Source organism: Orycteropus afer, unplaced genomic scaffold (assembly GCF_000298275.1).
Source record: "Orycteropus afer afer isolate SDZICR_OR568_19922 unplaced genomic scaffold, OryAfe1.0 scaffold00068, whole genome shotgun sequence".
NCBI lineage: Eukaryota > Metazoa > Chordata > Mammalia > Tubulidentata > Orycteropodidae > Orycteropus > Orycteropus afer.
Genome location: NW_006921655.1, coordinates 4,461,090 through 4,481,097, shown reverse-complemented (window position 1 = coordinate 4,481,097; position 20,008 = coordinate 4,461,090). Strand labels below are relative to the sequence as shown.

The window sequence follows — 20,008 nt, the reverse complement described above, 5'->3', positions numbered from 1 at the left end:
TTTTTTTTTTTTTAAATTGAAGTAATTGCAGATTATTCATTGGAGTTGTAAGAAATGATACAGAGAAATCCTGTGTACCTTTTCCTCTGTTTTCCCCCACAGTAACATCTTGCAAAACTATAGTACAATATCACAATCAAGACATTCCCATTGATGCAGTCTACCTCACGTAGATTTCCTCAATATTGCTTATACTCCTTTATGTATGTATTTAGGTCTATACAGTTTTACCATATACTTAGATATTCACTACCATGAACAAGATACAGAAAAGTTCCATCACCACAGGGGTTACTCCACACTCCACTTCCTCCCACCCTGGCAACCACTAATCTGTTCTCTGTTTAAACAATTTTGTCATTTCAAAGTTGTTACATAAATGGAGCCATAAGGATGTGACCTTTTGGATTTGCCTTTTAAATCTGCCTAATTCCCTGGAGATTCATCCAAGTTACTGAGTGTATCAATAGTTCATTCATTTTTATTGTTAAATAGTGTCCCATAATATGTATGTACCCATTGGTTTAACTGTTGTCCTGTTGAAGGACATCTAGGCTGTTTCCAGTTTTTGTCTATAATGAATAAAGCTTCTATGAACATTTGTGTACAGATTTTTTGTGAACATGAGTTTTCATTTCTCTGAATCATATATTATAGTTACATTTCACATTTTATTAAAAACTGCCAAACTTTTTTCAGCAGCGGCTTTATATTGTGTTACATTCCCACCAGTGCTATATATGAGCAATCCAGTTTCTTAGCATACTTGCCAGCATTTTGAGTAGTCACTGGTTTTTCTTTTAATGCATTTTGATAGCTATGTGGTTTTAATTTGCATTTTCCTAATGATATTTAACATCTAATGTGCTTATTTGCTGTCTGTGCATCCTCTTTGATAAAATGTCTGTTCATGTTTTACCCATTTTGCTCATTGGATTGCTTGGGTTTTTTTGTTTTGTTTTTTCCTTTACTGCTGAGATTTGAGAGTACTTTATATATTATGCATACCAAAACTCATTATCGTCGAGTTGGATTCAACTCATAGTAACCCCTTATTGGGTTTCTAAGGCGGTATCACTGTGGAAGTAGGTTGCCCAACCTTCCTTCCAAGGAGTGGCTGGTGGGTTAGAACCACCAGCCTTCTGGTTAACAGATGCCTTAGGCACTATGCCACTAGAGCTCCTATTATGTATACTAGTCTTTTGTAAAAAAGCCCTGGAGTGCACTGCCTAAACACTTGACCGTTAACCCAGTGCGTCAGGGTTGTATCCTTTCACCATACTTAATCAGTCTGTGGTGCTCAGCAAATAATCCAAGAAGCTGGACTGTATGAAGAAGAACGTGGCTTTAGGTTTGGAGGAAGACTCATTAACAACCTGTGAATACCTAGATGACACAATTTTGCTTGCTGAAAGTGAAGATGACTTGAAGCACTTATGGATGAAGATTGAAGACTACAGTCTGCAGTATAGATTACATCTCAACATAAAGAAAACAAAAATCCTCACACTGGACCAATTAACAGATCAAGATAAATGGAGAAAAGATTGAAGTCAAAAGATTTCATATTACTTGGTTACATAATTAATACCAATGGAAGTACCAATCAAGATACCATACAGCGTATTGCACTAAGCAAGTCTGCTGCAAAAGATCTTTTTAAAGTGCTGAAGAGCAAAGATGGCTCTTTGAAGACTAAGGTGCACCTAACCTAAGCCATGGTATTCTCAGTCACCTTATATGCATGTGAGAGCTGGACAGTGATTAAGGAAGACCGAAGAAGAGTTGATGCTTTTAAGTTGTGGTGTTGGTGAAGAATACTGAAAGTACCATGGACTGATAAAGAACTAACAAATCTGACCTGGAAGAAGTACAGCCAAAATGCTCCTTGGAAGCAAGAATGGGCAGACTTCATCTTACCTGCTTTGGTCATGTTGTCAGAAGGGACCATTCCCTGGATAAGATATGCTTGGGAAAGTAGAGGATCAATAAAAATGAAGAAGGCCCTTAACGAGATATATTGACACAGTGACTGCAATGATGAACTCAGGTATAGCAAGGATTATGAGGCTGGCTCAGGACTGGGCAGTGTTTCATTCTGTTTTACGTAAGATCACTATGAGTTGGAGCTGACTCGATGACATCTAACAACAACAACACATACTAGTCCTTTGTAAAGAAGCCCTGGCGTGCACTGGTTAAACACTTGGCTGCTAATCCCAAGGTCAGCAGTTTGAACCCAGCATCTGCTTCACAGGAGAAAGAGGTGGAAGTCTACTTCCATAAAGGTTACAGCCTTGGAAACCCTATGGGACAGTTCTGTTTTCCTGTAGTATTTTAACAAACAGTACAGTAGTTAATTTTTTGATGAAAGTTTTGCTTTATGTTTCCCAAAATATCTTAAGGTGTATCTTAGGAAATTTTAATTAACTTATTAACTGTAGTTTCCCCTTCCCAACTTTTTTTTGTGCCATGTAGATTCTTACTCTGGAATTGCTTTTAGAAGGAAAACCATTGGCAAGTTTGAAAGAAAGGTTTTCACTGCCTTTAAAATCCATTCACTTAAGCACTTCAGAATCCATTCACATAAACTCTTTGAGTTCCTGAGGACCTGGATTTATCATTAAAACTCTTCTTCACATAATTTTTTAATAAAACTCTCCTCATAAAGGACTACCGGCCTCTTACACCAACTTACCTATTATGGGGCCAGTGGTAGTACATAGTGATTAATATTACCATTGCTGCTGGTATTCATTGAAGACTTACTATGTGCTAGGCACTATTTTGAATAGTCTGCCTATATTACCTTTTAACTCTCAAAAGTCAGCTGGGTAGTAATGGTGGGAAATGAATGGAGAGGAGAGCCCAGCCAATTATGGCTGCAAAGCCACAAGCTTAATTAATTCTTTTATTAGAGTTTTAGTATCTTCTTCCTTAGGAAGTATCTGTGTCATGTTCCTGCCCCAACTGTTTTTCATAGCTTAAAAATTTTATTTTGATATTTAGTATTAGGATGATCTTGATTTTATAGAAGGAATTTGAAAGTGTTCATATGTGAAAATCCTTTCTCGCTAACCATATTTTTCCCTGTCTCTTAGCCTGGTGCTATAGGGAAGCCACTTTTCTCTCTCCCTTCATCTCTCTTGGATTTTAATAATTATATTTTTGCTAAGATTAGTTTCCTTTTTCTTAAATTCCAGAGTTCTCCTATTGATCTCTAATTTTTTTTAACATAATTTTTATTTAACCTTAACAGAAGATTGGGGGGCGGGGAATTTGTTCTTGTTACCACTGGATTGATAAACTAAGATCTTATTTAAAAATATTAGTAGTTCTAAAGAATGTATTTAGCTGGAAAAGAAATTAGAGTTGAATGTCTTAATCATCTTGTTCAGATCTGTGTTGGGATGCCAAGCTGTTCTACCAAACATAATTGTATTTATCCTCCTTTATTATTATAGTCAGCTTCCTAGAGCTGGCTCCACCCAGTCTATTTGTAACAATCACAGTCAACTTAAACCTCATCAAGTCCCTTGGTATGTAAATGTATGATTTTTTTTTTTTTTTTTTTAATACAGTCTGCAGTCTTTTTAAAATGCTTTTGAATTTGTTGTGGCTTTGTTAGTTTCAGGATTTTTCATTGCACATTTAATTTTTAGTTAATAAGTATTTCTTTTGTAATCTCAGTATGCTTGTAGATGATCAAAAGTTCAAAAGATTGTAGAACTGACTCTAAAAAGTAACTCTTTGATTTGTTGTCTTTTGTTAACTAGCTGCATTCTAAATGGCTCAGTAAAGTTTATGGATGTTACATAATTTTGACTACCTAGTCTTTGTAGTTTTCTTGTTGAATAGGTCTTACCATTTAATATTCACTATACAGTAGCCATTTAAACTCTTAGTATCTTTTCTGTTTATTGATTTAATTTATCTTTACTCTCTCATATTTAAGTGTCCTTCAGGGTTACCGTGGGGGGCATAAGGAAATTCATATACTTCCAGAATTACTTAACTCCAGAAAGAAGTTAGTCAACTCTTAATTAGAATTAGTTAGGTATATATTTCAAGTTTAACAACTATAGACTATATATTGTGTTTTTAGTGACTTCTGGCAGTTGGTTTAGGATAGTCTTACCAGGACTCAGAATTAATCATTTCCTTTTGTACCAGACCTTCTTTTACAAGGGAGCACATTCAGAAAGATTGAGATAACCACGTCAGGCCTAAAGAGACCCATTTCGTTTAGTAGGTTCATAATTAATAGGTGTAACTCCCTATTGGCCAGAAATAATACATCCTTTTACCTAATTTTTCCTATAAATAATGCATCTTTTAATGTTAGGTTGGTTGATTATAATCCCTTGGCATCATATTTGTAACAGGCATTTTCAACAGTTTTGTTTGCCAATTTTGCCTGTCATAAATGTGGTAAACATTGAACTATATGCCTATTATTATTACAGTTATCTTAAGATACAGAGTTCATGTGAAAAAAATGCAGCAGGCTAAAGTGAAAACATTGTTACGCCTTAATTGAGGCGCAGCAGAAAGGAGCTCTGGTGGCATAGTGGATAAGGCATCTGGCTGCTTACCAGAAGGTCAGCTGTTCCTTGGGAACATCTACTTCTGTAAAGATTTACAGCCTTGGAAACCCAGTGGGGGTCATTATGAGTCAGAATCACCTCAATGGCTGTGGGTTTGGTTTGTTTGTTTTTTAATGGAAGAGAAGCAGCAGATGCTACTAATATTTAAGAATCTTTCCAGCTGTTAAAATTCTTTTTGCTTTGTAGGAGTGTAGAGTTAGAATTGATCACATGATGAGTAAAAGTCTTCTTCTAATACATTTTTCTGTCTCCTTTTTCTTTTTTCCTTTTAAACAACTTTTCAATCCCATTAACTTTTATTTTTTTAACTTGAGGTAGACACTTGGTATCCCTAGTAGTTAATCAAAGTGCACTGTACTTTGTCCTTAATAGGATGAGAGTTCCCTTTCTTTCTTTTTATAAGTGCCAGCCACTCCTCAGAAGGAAGGGTGGGCAATCTATTTCCGTAGTGATACCACCTCAGAAACCCGAGGAGCGGTCGCTATGAGTCAGGTTCAACTCGACGGCAGTGAGTTTGGTTTTTTTTGGTTTAAGGTCAATAGAAAAACTACTTTCTAACATACTGTGTGACTTTGATAAGAAGTTGTTATAGTTTGGACATGGAGGCCGTGAGAATTATGTGAATGCTGAGTGATACAGAATGTTCTAGGAGGCATATTCTAAAATTATCTACAAATATGGTAGGTGTTTATGCCAATAGATTATCTACCCCTTTTTTTATCCTCCTGCCTCATTCCTAAATCTAGATTTGCTGTTACCATAGTAGCCTTTTACAATAAGTACAGTTATTTAATTTATTATTTTATTACTTGTGACAAAATTTTTTTTTTTATATATGTAAGATAAATTAATAGACTCTCATTGGGCTCTCTGGTTTTATTTTTTATTGTGTTTTTGATGGAAGTTTACATAGCAATTTAGGTTTCTTTTTTATCTATTTCTACTAAATTGTTTGTGAAACTAGTTATATTTTTCACAGTGTGTCAACATCCTCATTTCAGTTCTGGTTGTCTGGTTGTTGTATTTCCAGTACTGTAGTTTCCCTGACCCCTTCTCTTCTCATCTTGCTTTAAAATAATTGTTGACTGTTTAGTTTCTATAAATGATTTTTTCAGAGGAATTCAGAACTCATGGGTAATATTCTTGCTTTTATGAGCCAGTGTATCACTTAGCTAAAAGTGTCCTCAGTGATAGTTTCCATTCAAGGTTTAAAGAGTTTGTTTGGGCAGCAATATCAGGGAGTCTTCTTGTCTCAACTGGTCAAGTAAGTCTGGAATTTTAAGATTTTGAGTTTTGTTTTATGTTTTTCTCCATTCTATAAGAATCCATCTTTTGTAGTCCTGATTGAAATGCTTGGTAGTGATAGCTGGGCACCATCTAGTTCTTCTGGTCTCAAAATAGATGAGACTGTGATTCCTATAGACTAATTTCTTCTCTGAGTCTTTAGTTTCCTTCATTCTTTTTTGCTTTGCATGAATAGCGACCAGTAGTTGTATCTTAAAAGTGTGGTTAATTTTTAACTTACATTAAATATATAATGTTAGTAGTAGTAGTAGTTATGTGCCATCGAGTTGGTCCCAACTCATAGGAGTGGCTGGTGGGTTTGAACCACCAGCCCTCTGGTTAGCAGTCAAGTGCTTTAGGCACTGTGCTACCAAATACATAATACAGTAAAAAAAATTTTTTTTAATTTCCAAATAACATTTTATAGATAAGAGTAACTAACAAAAATTGACATTTAGTTCATAATTGGTTGGCAGGTTGTTTTTGTGCCAATTGGGTGTGGTGTGTAAACTCACAATATTTACATGACTTTCAGGTGGAACACATTTTTTCATAATATTTGTATGAGTCAAAGAGCTAGTTTATTACCCTTCCCCCACTTTGTGTGTGTATTTTGATGCTCATTTTAAAAACTAAGCTTTCTGTGAGTTTTAGGAACCTCTCAAAAATGTGATTTGATGGGAAACTGGTGAAGATTAGTCTGTATCATGTTGAAATTTAAGTGAAAACATTAATCTTAGGAAATTTAATAGAGGAGATAATTTAGTAATATTTTCATGTATTAAAAATGAGTTAATTGATTTGTGTTTGCATTCTAATGGGGAAGCATGAGAAGTAAACAATAAACCAAGTAAGCAGAATGATTTGAGTTAGTTGTAGGACCTCTGAATAAATTAAGTAGAATATTGGGATCTGGAGATTTTTTTGGTATTAAATTTTTTTCTTCTTCATTGGGTATTTCTAAAATATGGGTATGGTTTTAGTTTGTGATTAATTTGATTAATTGTTAAAAGTATATTGTGAAATCATGAAAAATAAAGAATTGCCTAGGACTGTCCCAAATTGAAGAAAATTATAAAGAAATGTTATTGTAAGGTGCCATTGAGTTGATTTTGACTCCTAGCAACACCATGTGACTGAGTAGAACTGCCTCATATGGTTTCTTACAAGGAGTAGATCATCAGATCTTTCTCCCACAGAGAGTGACTGAGTGAGTTTGAAACTCTGACCTTTCAGTTGTTTCAGTTTAACCATTGCACACAGAAGCCAAACCAAACTTGTTGCCATTTGGTCAATTCCAACTCACAGCGGCACTTTAGGACAGAGTAGACTGCACCGTAGGATTTCAGAGACTTTAAATCTTTACAGAAGCAGACTGCCACATCTTTCTCCTGCAGAGTGACTAGTGGGTTTATGTTGCCACCCTTTTGGTTAGCAGCTGAGCACTTTGACCACCAGGGCTCCTTCAAGAGATAATTACAACTAAATACAGTGTATACTCCTAGATAGAATCTTGTACAAAAAATGCTGTAAAGTAGGATAATCTTGGATCCCTGAGCTTTGAAAGGAAGTACACAGAAGTGGATTAGGCACCATCTAGTGAAGAAAACCTGAATGAAAACAGTGAGTATGGAAACAGACAGAGCTGTGGCCTGTGAGCTGGTTGATGGCACCACCAGCTTGAATATTTCCAAGTGATGTTGGGACCTGAGAATTGACCTAAAGATCAGCCCTGGTCACCAAGGGCTGCAGGGATGACTGCACTGGTGGCCTGTGACTAGGAAGGGAAACAGCAAGGAGGGAGACAGCCTGAGCTATGGATTTTCAGCTGTCAGAGGGCACAGCCATTTTGAATGTTCATAGGCAGTGGCCATTTGAATATGTAAAGTGACCAAGGCCACAACCATTTTGAATGATTACAAGTGGTGGACATTTTGAATATTTAAAGTGACAGCATTCTCATTCAGATTCCAGGGACCTAAGAATAGGCTCCATTTGCCAAGGATGGCAGGGACATACAGGAAGCTGACAACAGGAAAGGAAACAGGTGATGAGCATATAAGTGTTGCCAACTGGTGAAGCGAAGAGCATGGTACCCTGCTTACATAGATAACATCCAAACAAAACAATGAAAACAAAAATTGTGGACAAGTCACTCCATCATACAATCAGCAATTAAATATAAATACAAAAATGTCACAATATCTCAGAGACAACAGAGCATCACAGTCCACACAAAGAAGCAAGAGAAACAAGGGACCAGGATATAGACTCAGAACACATCCCTGAGGAGGAGGCAGCATTGGAACCCCTCCTAATAAGGAATTTGAAAGAATTACATTTAGGTACCTTCAGCCACCACCATAAGCACCGCCAGCCACTCCTAAGAAGGAAGTTTGAGCAATCTACTTCTGTAGTAATATCGCCTCAGAAACCCAAGGAGGGGTCGCTATGAGTTGAAATTGACTCAACGGCAGTGAGTTTGGTTTTGAGTTTGGTTTTGTTTTTTCAACAAATTGAGAGACAGATCAAGGAAAACACTGACAAGCTTAAGGAAAACACAGAGAAAACCCTAGAACAATTTTGCAAGACAATAAAAAAAACAAAATGACAAAATAATGAAAAATCAGAAATGATACAAAATCTCCAGATAGAAATCCAGAAGAGTAATACTAAATTTTCAGAAATAGATAACACATTGAATGGGCAAAGAAGTGGAATTGAATCAGTGGAAAACAGAATTAGTGACAGTGAAGACAAATAACCTGAGTACTTCTTTGGAAAGGGATCAGTCAGAAAAAAGATCAAAACAAAATGGAGACAGCCTAAGGATCATGTGGGATACCATCAAAAGAAATAACCTATGTGTAATCAGAATTCCAGAACAGGAAGAGAAAATAAAACCACTGAGAAAATTGTCAAAGATTTGTTAGAAAAGAATTTTCCTGGTATTATGAAAGATGAGAATATATATTATGTAAGATGAGAATATATCCATTAAAGAAGTCCAACAAACCCCAAACAGGATAGACCCCAAAAGAAAATAACCAAGACTTGTCATCATCAAAGTCACCAAAACCAAAGATAACCCTAAAAGCAGCACAAGAAAACCTAAAAGTTACCTATAAAGGGCAACCAAAAAGACTAAGCTCTGATTTCTCAGCAGAAACCATGCAGGCAAGAGGAAAATGGGGTGGTATACATAAAACCGTGAAAGAGAAATTTTCTAACCAGGAATTACATACCCAACAAAACTGTCCCTCAAATATGATGGTGAAGTTAAGAGATTTCCAGATAAGCAGAAATTAAGGGTATTTGTTAAAACCAGACCAACCTTACAAGAGATGCTAAGGGAGTCCTTTGGACAAAAAAAACCAACAACAGTAAACAACTGACCATTAACACACATGATGACATAATACAGAAAGCAACCCAGTTATGGAAGTATCCAGAGTAAATAAACCTACTTGTAAACAGGGAACCAGAAATATCAATTGACAAATGAGGACAACTACAAACCAAAAAAATGAAAAAATTGTGTAGTTACATAACTTATAAATGGTAGGTGTTCTGGTTACCTAGTGCCGCTCTGATGGGAATATACCACAAATGGGATGGCCTGAGCAAACAGGAGTTTATTCTCTTACAGTTCAGGAGCCTATAAGTCTAAGTTCCAAGTGCCAGGCTCTTGGGGCTGTGTGAAAGGCCCACTGAAGCTAGAGGCTTTTCTTTACTCAGACAGCTGCTGACTGCAGAGACCAACAAGCCCAAGATTGACAAGTAAAAAGTACACAGTCCCAATGTTACCAAACCACGTGGCAGGCCATTAATTCAAGTCCATTGAAATTCCTAAGGTTGGCAGAGCATGGCAGGCTGCTGACATGGCTACATGCAGGGTTCACGTGTGCCATAAGCTGGAGACCATTCCCAAAGCTGCTGCTTATATAAGGGAAGTAGACCACATCCCTAAAGCAGCTTACTCAGCTGCTTGTGGTAGGTCCTGTCATGGAGTTGATTGCCAGTCTCATCATGGGGAATAACTACCACTAGCTGCCCAGCCACTCAACCAGGCCCAGCCAAATTGACACACAAACTTAACCACCACAGTAGGGGCGTCAAGACAACTGCAGGATAGAACGGAGGAGTCTAAACTTGGGAAGATAATTATAAATTACAAGGTAACCTCAAAGAAAAATGATTTAAAAAAAAAAAAAAAGAAAACCTTCACATCAAAAATAAAATAGAAGACCAGCACAAATATTTAGCAAACACTAAAATAATAGCAGTGAGGGAAGTGATAACACAATTCATAAACAAAATTAACTCGACACAGAAAATTATATGGAACTAAGAAATCAGCAACATCACAAAAAAGCACATAACAAAGTGACAGCAACAAATTCATACTTGTTGATAATTATACTGCCAAAAAAGTAAAAAGAGAACCTACAGATTGGGAAAAAATATTCGGCAATGACATACCTGAAAAGGGACTCATCTCTAAAATTTATAGAACACTCCAACACCTCAACAACAAAAATCAACAATCCAATTTAAAAAATGGGCAGAAGACATGGTCACTTCACCAGAGAGGATATTCAGGCAGCCAGCAAATACGTGAGGAAATGTTCACAATCACTAGCCATCAGAGAGATGCAAATTAGAACAGCAATGAGATACCATCTCACCCCAGCACTGATGGCAAACAAGACAGAAAATAATAAAGGCTGGCAAGGATGTGAAGAGATTGGGAGTCTTATACACTGCTGGTGGGACTGTCAAATGATACACACACTGTGGAAAGCAGTATGATGATTCCCTAAAGACCTTGAATTAGAAATACCATTTGACCCAGCAGTCCCATTACTAGGTACGTATCCTGAAGAAGTGAGAGCCAGGACAAGAACAGATATATGTACACCCATGTTGCCAAAGGAGCAGGGAGACTGCATCTTCGGACCTCCTCTAACACCACAAGAGGAAGACAGAATCACCATCAAGGCCTATTGCTGTGAGGTTAGACATGCTGCCTCCCTCCAGCCCTTTTGCCAGCCCTGACACCAATCTTCGCTCCTGCAGCACCCACCTCCTCTCTGCTGGGTTCGATGATTTGCTTCAGTGCCCACACAGAACTCACAGATTATGGGGTGTATTAGGGAAGCAACAGCTACAACTCAAGTTCAGAAATACACTCAGTCTCTTGCAGCTGGCCGTTTTACTTAGTAGCCAGTAGTCTCTCAGCAGTGTATGTGTCTCACGTCTCTTTTTCTACAGCGTGTTTCTCTCACGTCTCTCTCTCAGCAGCACGTCTTTCTTAGCCAGCAGTCAGAGAGACTCCTTCTGCCTCTAGGAGGGCTCCTTTTGAGTGTGGCAGAGTGGCCACACTGACCAATCCCAACATCAGAATTCTATACACCTGAGAGAGAGTGAACTTTCCGGAACATTACTTTGTGCTGCTCCCAACAGAAATACCCCAGGTGGATAACTTTAACAATCAGGTGCTATTCAGTTGCTTACAGCAAATTCCACCACAGAGTTTACAAAGACTTATGGCTAGAAAAGCCACACTTTGTATTTACTACACTGCATATGTTCATCGCAGCTCTATTTACAATAGCCAAAAGATGGAAACAACCTGTGTGCCCATCAACAGAAGAGTGGGTAACCAAACTGGTACATACTCACTATGGAATACTATGCAACACTAAAGAATAATATAGAATCTGCACAGCACTACATAACATAGATGAACTTGGAGGACGTTATGCTGAACAAAATAAGTCACTCACAGGACAAATAAAGTATTAGTTCATTCTTATAAAAGGGAAGGAAACTTTCTTTGTTGGTTACCAGGGGACAGAGGGGAGGGGAAGAGGTAATACTGCTGCCCCCCCCCCAAATGCATTGACCCATGTCAGTTTAGTTTTTTGTATTTCACTGTACATAAATTATATTTCAATAAAGTGTATTTTTTAAAAAAATGCTGTGAAGTAAATTTTAGCACAATGGACAGATTTGAATATGAGCTGTGGGTTAGATAAAAAGCATTGTGTCAATTTTAAATTCCCTGAATTTGGTCACTGTACCATGATTACATAAGAGATTAGCATTTCTCTTAGGAAATATATACTTAAGGGCCAGTGGGACATAATATAAGGAGCTCTGGTGGCATACTATGTCAGGCATTTGTCTGTTAACCAGAAGGTCGGCAGTTTGAACCCACCAGCTCTGTGGGAGGAAGATGAGACAATATACTTCAGTAAAGATTTACAGCCTTGGAAACCCAGTGGAGGTCACTATGAGTCAGGGTCAACGCAGTGGCAGCAGGATTGGTTTTGGATTTGGGATATAAATATGTATATTCTTTTCAAAATATTCATAACAAATGTTCATACACACACATACATAAAGATTGTTCAAAATAAGTGTGGCAAATCTGGGTAAAGGGCAGACGAATTTTCTAACTGTTGCCATTTTTCTGCATATGTGAAATTATTTCAGAATAAAAACCAGAAAAAAAGTAAACAAAAGTGTGTTGTCCCACACATTCTATACTGTTCTTTACATGAATGCTTAATTATTCTGTTAAAGCTATGAGATGTTTAATATCACTTTTCCCATTTAGAGATGAATGAGGAAACCAAGCCTTTAAGAGGTTAAGCAACCCACTTAGGTTCATATACTGAGAAAGTGGCAAAACAGGTATTTGGTCTACTGCTATGATCATTAAATCCTCAAACAAAATATTAATAGATCTTTAAAGAAGTTTCAGAAAGTCATTTTAGAAAGTTAAATTTTCACCACACCATGCCCCTGTGCATATCACAAGTAGTTCCTAGTGTATTCTTCTGGAAGTATAGTGGGCAGGGAAGAATGTTTGGGTGTGTGTATGCTTTCAAATAGAAGTATACTAAACATATTGTAATCCAACTTACATGATACTTTTTATCTCATCTGAATTTCTTAAAGATATTTTGTGGCCTTGTTGAGTAGATTAAAGAGCAAGACTTCTTTATTTAAATAATGGGCAAATACTCCATTATTTAAAAATAAAATACTTCCTTTTTCACTCTAGTTTGTATCTAAGATATATTTAATATGTGTATAGTAATTTTTGGCATTTGACTTTTGACAGGTGGTTTTGGAATGTATGCTTAAAAAGGACCTCATTTACAATAAGGTCACTCCAACATTTCACCACTGGAAGATTGATGACAAAAAGTTTGGCCTTACCTTTCAGAGTCCTGCTGATGCTAGAGCTTTTGATAGAGGCATTCGAAGAGCGATAGAGGATATTTCTCAAGGTAGGTTTTCTTAATTTGCTCAGCAATTATGTAGAGGGGAGGCCATTTTTCTAAAAATTGACCCAAAGTGGTCCTTGCATTTTAAGAAAGCAAGTTTTTGTTATACATAACCAGGCTTTGAAAGCTCAAACCCTTTGCCATCAAGTCTATTCTGCCTCCTAGCAACCCCTATTGAGTTTCCAAGACTGTAAATCTTTATGGAAGTAGATCTTCCTCCCACAGAGCAGCTGGTGGTTTGAACCGCAAATCTTCCAAATAGCAGCCAAATGCCTTATGTACTACACCACCAAAACTCCTTAAAAGCTCACTGTAGGTAAAGATAAAATAATAGACTCCTTCGCCTCTTTTAAGCAGTTCTGGTAGCACAGTGCCTAGGCATCTGACTGCTAACAAGTAGGTTGGTGGTTCAAACCCCTCAGGCACTCTGCAGAAGCAAGACTGGGCAATCTACTTCCATAGAGATTTACTGCCTCAGAAACCCAGTGGGGGTTGCTATGAGTCAGAATTGACTTGATGGCAGTGGGTTTGGTTTGGTTTTTGGTTAGCCTCTTTTATATTTGTCAGATTACAATCTCTATCAATTGCAAGTATTATCTTGAAGAGCCCATTACAGCAGCCTTCAGGTAATGGAAATGTTTTAAAATAAGTGTTTAAATAAATGAATCACCCTTTTTGGTATAAGAGTATCAATGAAGTGAAGAAAGGAAAGAAGGGAGCAGTGAGGGAGAGCTATCAAAGTCCCATTGAAATATCCATGAAAGTGTATGTGAGTGTGTGTGTGTTTTACATCAGTCATGTCTTTGTTTTGGTAATGATAAAGAGGGATTTATAATACTCAAATATGTGTAGACTTCAGTAATTCTATAGCAAAACCCTTCTTATCTTTTTAACTGATTTCATTATCAAGGATTGGCTGAAGTCACAACCCCATTTTATCTATTCCTTTATATATTTTGCCAGTCTGTTAAGATTATTAACTCTCAAGCATGCAGGTTTCAAATGGGAAGCCTGTATTTTCAGACAAGACTGGCCTCTGCTTATTTATTATTAAACAAAAATAAGTCACATTGAAACACATGTCTTCCCAAAAAAGAAGAACTAAGATTTGATTTGTTTTTCTAATAAAGGAAAATTATCTCTATTAATGGAAATGATTTTATATAAAGTAACTGAATCAAAATGTGTTAGACTACATTGTGATTTATATATTTTGAAAATGGCAGTTTAATACAAAAATTTGATGAACTAATTACGAGAGCAACCTTAGGCAAGAACATGGAAGTGCTTAGTGCAAATCTGTTTTGATAGTGTATGAAACTCTGATTAAATAATTTATTTAGCTACTTTTTAAGTGATCATAATTTAATAAACAAGCAGTTTTTGATTCAGAAAATATTACTATCAAATGATAGCAATCATTTTATGTTTATCACAAGAATCTGCAGATTGTCCCTAGATCAGTATTCTCAGCCTTGACTGCATGTGAGAATCACCTGGAGAGCTTTTGAAAAGTAGAACTACTAGTTCACATCCCATTCCAGTTGAATCTAACTATCAGGAATGGGGTTGAGTCATCTTTTGATTTTTAAAACTCCCCAAACAGTTCAAATGCAATACGGAATCACTGCCTTAGCCAGATGATGATAATTTGCATTAAAAAACAAAAAAGAGGATTATACTGGTTCTCAAACCTGGCTACAAGTTAGGATAGGATCACCTGGGGAGCTTCAAAACAAAACATAGTGCCTTGGACCTTACACAGAGATTTTAACATTTTTGTTCAGTGTTATGCTTTGGCATTCATGTATTTTCTACATGTTCTCCATTTGATTCTCATCTTTAGCTGAGGTTGAAGAACCAGTGCTTTAAAGTGAAAATCATTACCCATGGCTTCTGAAATTTATGATTCAATTAAAGTTTTGAATTACTTTTAAGCACATACTCATGTCCCTGTAAGAGTATACTTTTTCAAATAGCTTGGGTATAATGTTTTAAAAGGTGATTTATAAGCGGGAGCTTACAAATTCCTAGCCAGGTAGAACAGACTATAGTGCTCAATGAGCCTGTCTCTATATTTAGGAAAGAATTATTATTAGCTGTTAAGTAGACGTTCAGCAGTCCATTAAATTTCTCTTACTTAGTCTTCCATGAAAACAAGAATAAACTGTTACCCTTTTCAAAGGGCAAATTTCTCCTCCTTATCTCATGACTATGTTCTGCTATCTTGTGTTTCTGTGGGGTAGCATAAACTCAGAATACTTTGTTAGGACAAATCTCTCCTTACTAATTTATTGCAATGAAAGACACTCTTATATACCAGGAAAACATATAGAGAGACAATGATGTGCAGAAGTCAGTAGCAGTAATTGGCCACTGACTCATTCAATTAAGTCAACAGTCAATTATTTTCAATCAACACTCAATTAAGACACATTTGTTTACTTTTGGCATTGAAGCAACTAAAATCTAAACATAGTTTTCTGAATCAGAGCAATAAGAAAACTGAATAAAGAATATGTGACATCTCCTGGAGTACCTGTGTGGTACAAATGGTAACACACTCTAATGCTAACCAAAAGGTTGGAGATTTGAGTCCACCCAGAGATACCTTAGAAGAAAGGGCTAGTGATCTGCTTCCAAAAAAATCAGCCACTGAAAGCCCTATGGTGTACAGCTCTACTCTGACAAACATAAGGTCACTGTGGAGTTCATTCAAGGGCAGCTGGCTTTTTTTTTTTTCCCCACAAAACAGGACTCTCCTAAGCACCAAAAGAATATGGTGTATCACAATTTTGAGAGAAATTTAGTAGGAGAAATCTGGAGCAAGGCCTGCTAGAGACTATATGAGAAAAGTCTAGTAAGTAACTAAGAATTTCCCTATAGGAAAAGAGAAGAATCACTTTCTTCTCTAATTTTCTATCATAGGGGCAAGTGTAAGTGGCCAGCATCTGACAGATTGCCACAGCCCAGTGTTATAATGGTGTAATTAATCAGTCATTAATACTAAAGTATAAAATGCTTAATTACCTTTTACCTGTCTCATTAGGATGCAGAGCATCAAAAACTGAAGCTGAAGGACCAGAAGAAGATGACTTACCAGTAAGTAGTTGAACTTGAAAAAGAATTTGTAAACATAATAAGCATGAAGGATGTGAAGGAAATTATTTAGTAAGTAAATAACTTACTAAAGTTATTTACTTTAATAAGTAACTCATAGAAATTACTAAGAAAATTTCTATGACAATACCCCCAAACAAAATAAGCAAAGTACTTGTATAAAAAATTTGCAAAAAGAAAATTACAAATTGTTAGTAAGCATATGGACACACTTGCTTTATCTCACTAATAATCAGCTGGCATAGTGCCTAAGGTACTTGACTGCTAACCAGAAGGCTGGCGGTTTCAAACCCACCAGCCACTCCTCAGAGGAAGGTTGGGCAATCTACTTCCATAGTGATGCCGCCTCAAAAACCCAAGGAGGGGTGGCTATGAGTCGGCTCTGACTCCACAGCATATAACAACAATATAAATTAAAGCAAGTTAACATTTTTTCATTACTAAAGGTTTAAAAATTATCTACTTTACTACTTCATGCTCTGTCTGTGAGATGGACAGATAGATCTCTTGTTGGATAAAGTATAAATAGTATATTTTTCTAGCAAGTAGTTTGGTAGTATGTATTAAAAAAAAAAAAAACCTTAAAAATTGAAACATTCTTGCCTCTTGATCCAGTGATTCAATTTGTGGTAATATATGCTAAGGAAATTGAGATCCACAAAATTTATATACATGGATTTCAAGTATATATTTGTAAAATATTATTTGATAATAAAAGCAAGTTATCTAAATTGTTAACAGTAGAATGAGTGAATCTTTTTGTCATGTAGCCATTAAAATTATGTGGTTTATGAATTTACTTACAATATATTGAGCAGTAAAAACAGATTAAAACTATGACATTATTCTCATATTCAGCTAAAATGTTAAACATTTTTATTGGTTATCTTTGGATTTGGGGATTCTAAATTGTTTTGACTTTTTTAAAAAATACTTTTCTGTGTTTTTCAAGGTTTTTTTTACAGTATTAGTTTATGCACTTTGTATTAATAGTCCAGTGTTCATATTAAGTTAAAGTAGTTGTGATCTCAAGAAATGGCAAGATGTTTTATGCACTTAATTGCTTATTTAAATATTTTTATAATCAGAAAATATAAATATGCTCATTTTTTAAAACTTGAAAGATATAACAAAGTTTAAAGAAAAAGCATAAATATGATACCATTCATTATAACCCATTAATATTTTAGGTATTTTTTTAAAAATATAAACATAACCTTTTTATCAATCCTTTTAAATTATTTGTTTTGTTAAGGTTCAATTTTGTTCTGTTGTCAGTCTAAATATGGGATTGGGAATGAGGTAAACATTTTCTGAATTGCTTTCTATGATGAAAGTAAATTGGTTAAAATTCAGTTTAAAAAATAGCATTTTCACATAATAACACTATGCCTCTTAACATAACAGCTATTTAATTTAATACTCTTCTGATTTGGTTTCCCATAATTCTTATATAAAATATTCTGCTAAAAAAAAAACTGCATTACATAAGAGTTTGCAAGACTGTACATATAGTGATTAGTAAAAAACATTGTTTCTTTTCATAATCATGCTCACTGCTACTAGCGTTGTGTGTCAGGGCTTTGGTATAGCATAAAGAAAAGAGAGGATGTGAATGAGAAATAATGATTTTATCACAGATGCAGGCAGAAATAGCTAACATTTGTGGTAGCTCTGTCCCATTCCCAACTTCTTGGATGATATCTAGCTTATTAGAAGAATGTATTATAGCTTGGTTTTATAGTCCCCTTTATAACTAAAAGTATGTTCAAATAGAAAATAAAATTTAATTCTTACTAGTCAAAAATATTCTGAACCTGATTATTTAATATATTGACCTCATTTTAAGAAAAGAAGGGGAAAATACTGAGGTGCTAGCAGATATGAGAGATTTTTTTCTGAACATCCTGTTTGAAAAAAAATCAAAAAGAATAACATTCCAAAATTAAAATTGCCATAGGAAATTCTTAAGTTTACTTTAGTAGCATTTATTTCATGATATGCAAAAGTTTTAGCGGTTCATTTTGAGATAATTTTGAATATAGGTAGTGGTCATACTAGGTTTGTTTTAATGGTCATCAATTGCAAAGACAACTAAAATAATTTTAAAAGATAACTCACTTTTTAATTCAGAAGAAATAATGATTTTGTTGTATTATTTAGATCATAAACATATTGAAGCCAACAAATACCAATGCAAATTCTATTTTGAATATTCATAATTTCATTCAGCAAATATTTGAGCACCTGTTCTGTGCCAATAAGTATTTGTTTTTTTTTTTTTTTCCCCAGCAATTTAATGTTTTCATCAGTGATCATAAACAAACAGAAAGAGGTTTGCCTTTGTGTTTCATATCTGACTTCAAAGTGTTTCATAATAAATCGTCATTTCAATTTACAATCATATCTTGCTTGTCTTTGTATCCCTGATATCTAGTACAGTATTGATCACATACATACTTAATTGGTACTCAAGAGTTTTTGATGAAAGCTCAGGAGTGGTATCTTTTTAACCTAATCAGTAATAGAAGGTGAATATCCTTTACTTTTTTTTTTCTTCAACTGTTTTAATGAGTCAGTTAAGGGTTGTTTGATTTTTAATGCTAGGTTATGCTAGCTTATACTCGTAATTTTTACAGTGTTTGCTGGTTACAACATTTCCAGCTCTCATTTTTCAGATATTCTGGATTGGTACAAATCCCACAAAGCTCTCCTTACAACAGACTTGAGGTTATAAGAGGAAAAGATCTTTGATTTCATACTTCTAGTCAGAGAACAGATGAGAGCTGATTGATCTGAGAAAAGTTGTCATATTTCTCCTTTGGCTATGGAGAAGTAATTGACTTAACCTTCTTTAGAGCTCATGTCCTTTCTCATTATTAAAAGGGCTGTAATTTCCATTTATTGTCCAAATTGATTATGCTTTCAGCAAGTGGGGTATGAATTATTCGTGTATTGATTTCCAAAGGTGATAACATTTTTAATAAGGCTTTATATCTGAAAACTAAATTAATGGGTAGGATTATTTACAGGACCTCTGGTGGTGTAGTGCTTAAGGCACTTGACTGCTAACCAGAAGGCTGGCAATTGAAACCCACCAGCCACTCCTTGGAAGGAAGGTTGGGCAATCTGCTTCCATAGTGATACTGTCTTGGAAACCCAAGGGGAGGGGTCGCTATGAGTCGAGTCCGACTCGACGGCACATAACAACAAAAACAACATCACTGTCCTACAATAACTACTATCCTATAGTTAAGTTCTGAAATCTGATATATTTTAGGTTGAGTTTTATTTATTACATGATAAGGGAGCAAAATAAAATCTGTATAACTTTTATGCATAATGTTTTGCTTATTTCTCAAAATTTTTTTGACTCTTGGACTATTACATCTTCAAGTAAAATATTTGGACATTTAGAAAGTTATAAAAAAGAAATTAAGAACCATTCATTCCCTACTCAGAGACATCTGCTATTAATATTTTGGCAGCTTTTGCTTAGATCTCTCTTTCTCTGCATATATATATATATGCAAAAACGGCAAGGACGCCACATGTTCTGACCTCCTCTAATCCCACAAGAGGAAGACAGGATTACCAGCAGTAACCCAAGGCCTATTCCTGCCAGGCCAGACATGCTGCCTCCCTCCAGCCCTTTCACCAACCGTTCCTCCCAAAGCACCCACCACCTCTCTCCTG

The 20,008-nt window shown here is 35.7% G+C and overlaps 1 protein-coding gene across 1 annotated transcript in view; it reads left to right on the top strand.

The window, feature by feature from the left end:
• Positions 1-20,008, top strand: part of SPRED1 (sprouty related EVH1 domain containing 1) — a 143,817-nt gene that overhangs the window by 94,510 nt on the left and 29,299 nt on the right. The window contains exons 3-4 of the mRNA XM_007940516.1: positions 13,027-13,195; positions 16,242-16,294. Coding sequence (XP_007938707.1) covers positions 13,027-13,195; positions 16,242-16,294 — 222 coding nt within the window. The remainder of the gene's footprint in view (positions 1-13,026; positions 13,196-16,241; positions 16,295-20,008) is intronic.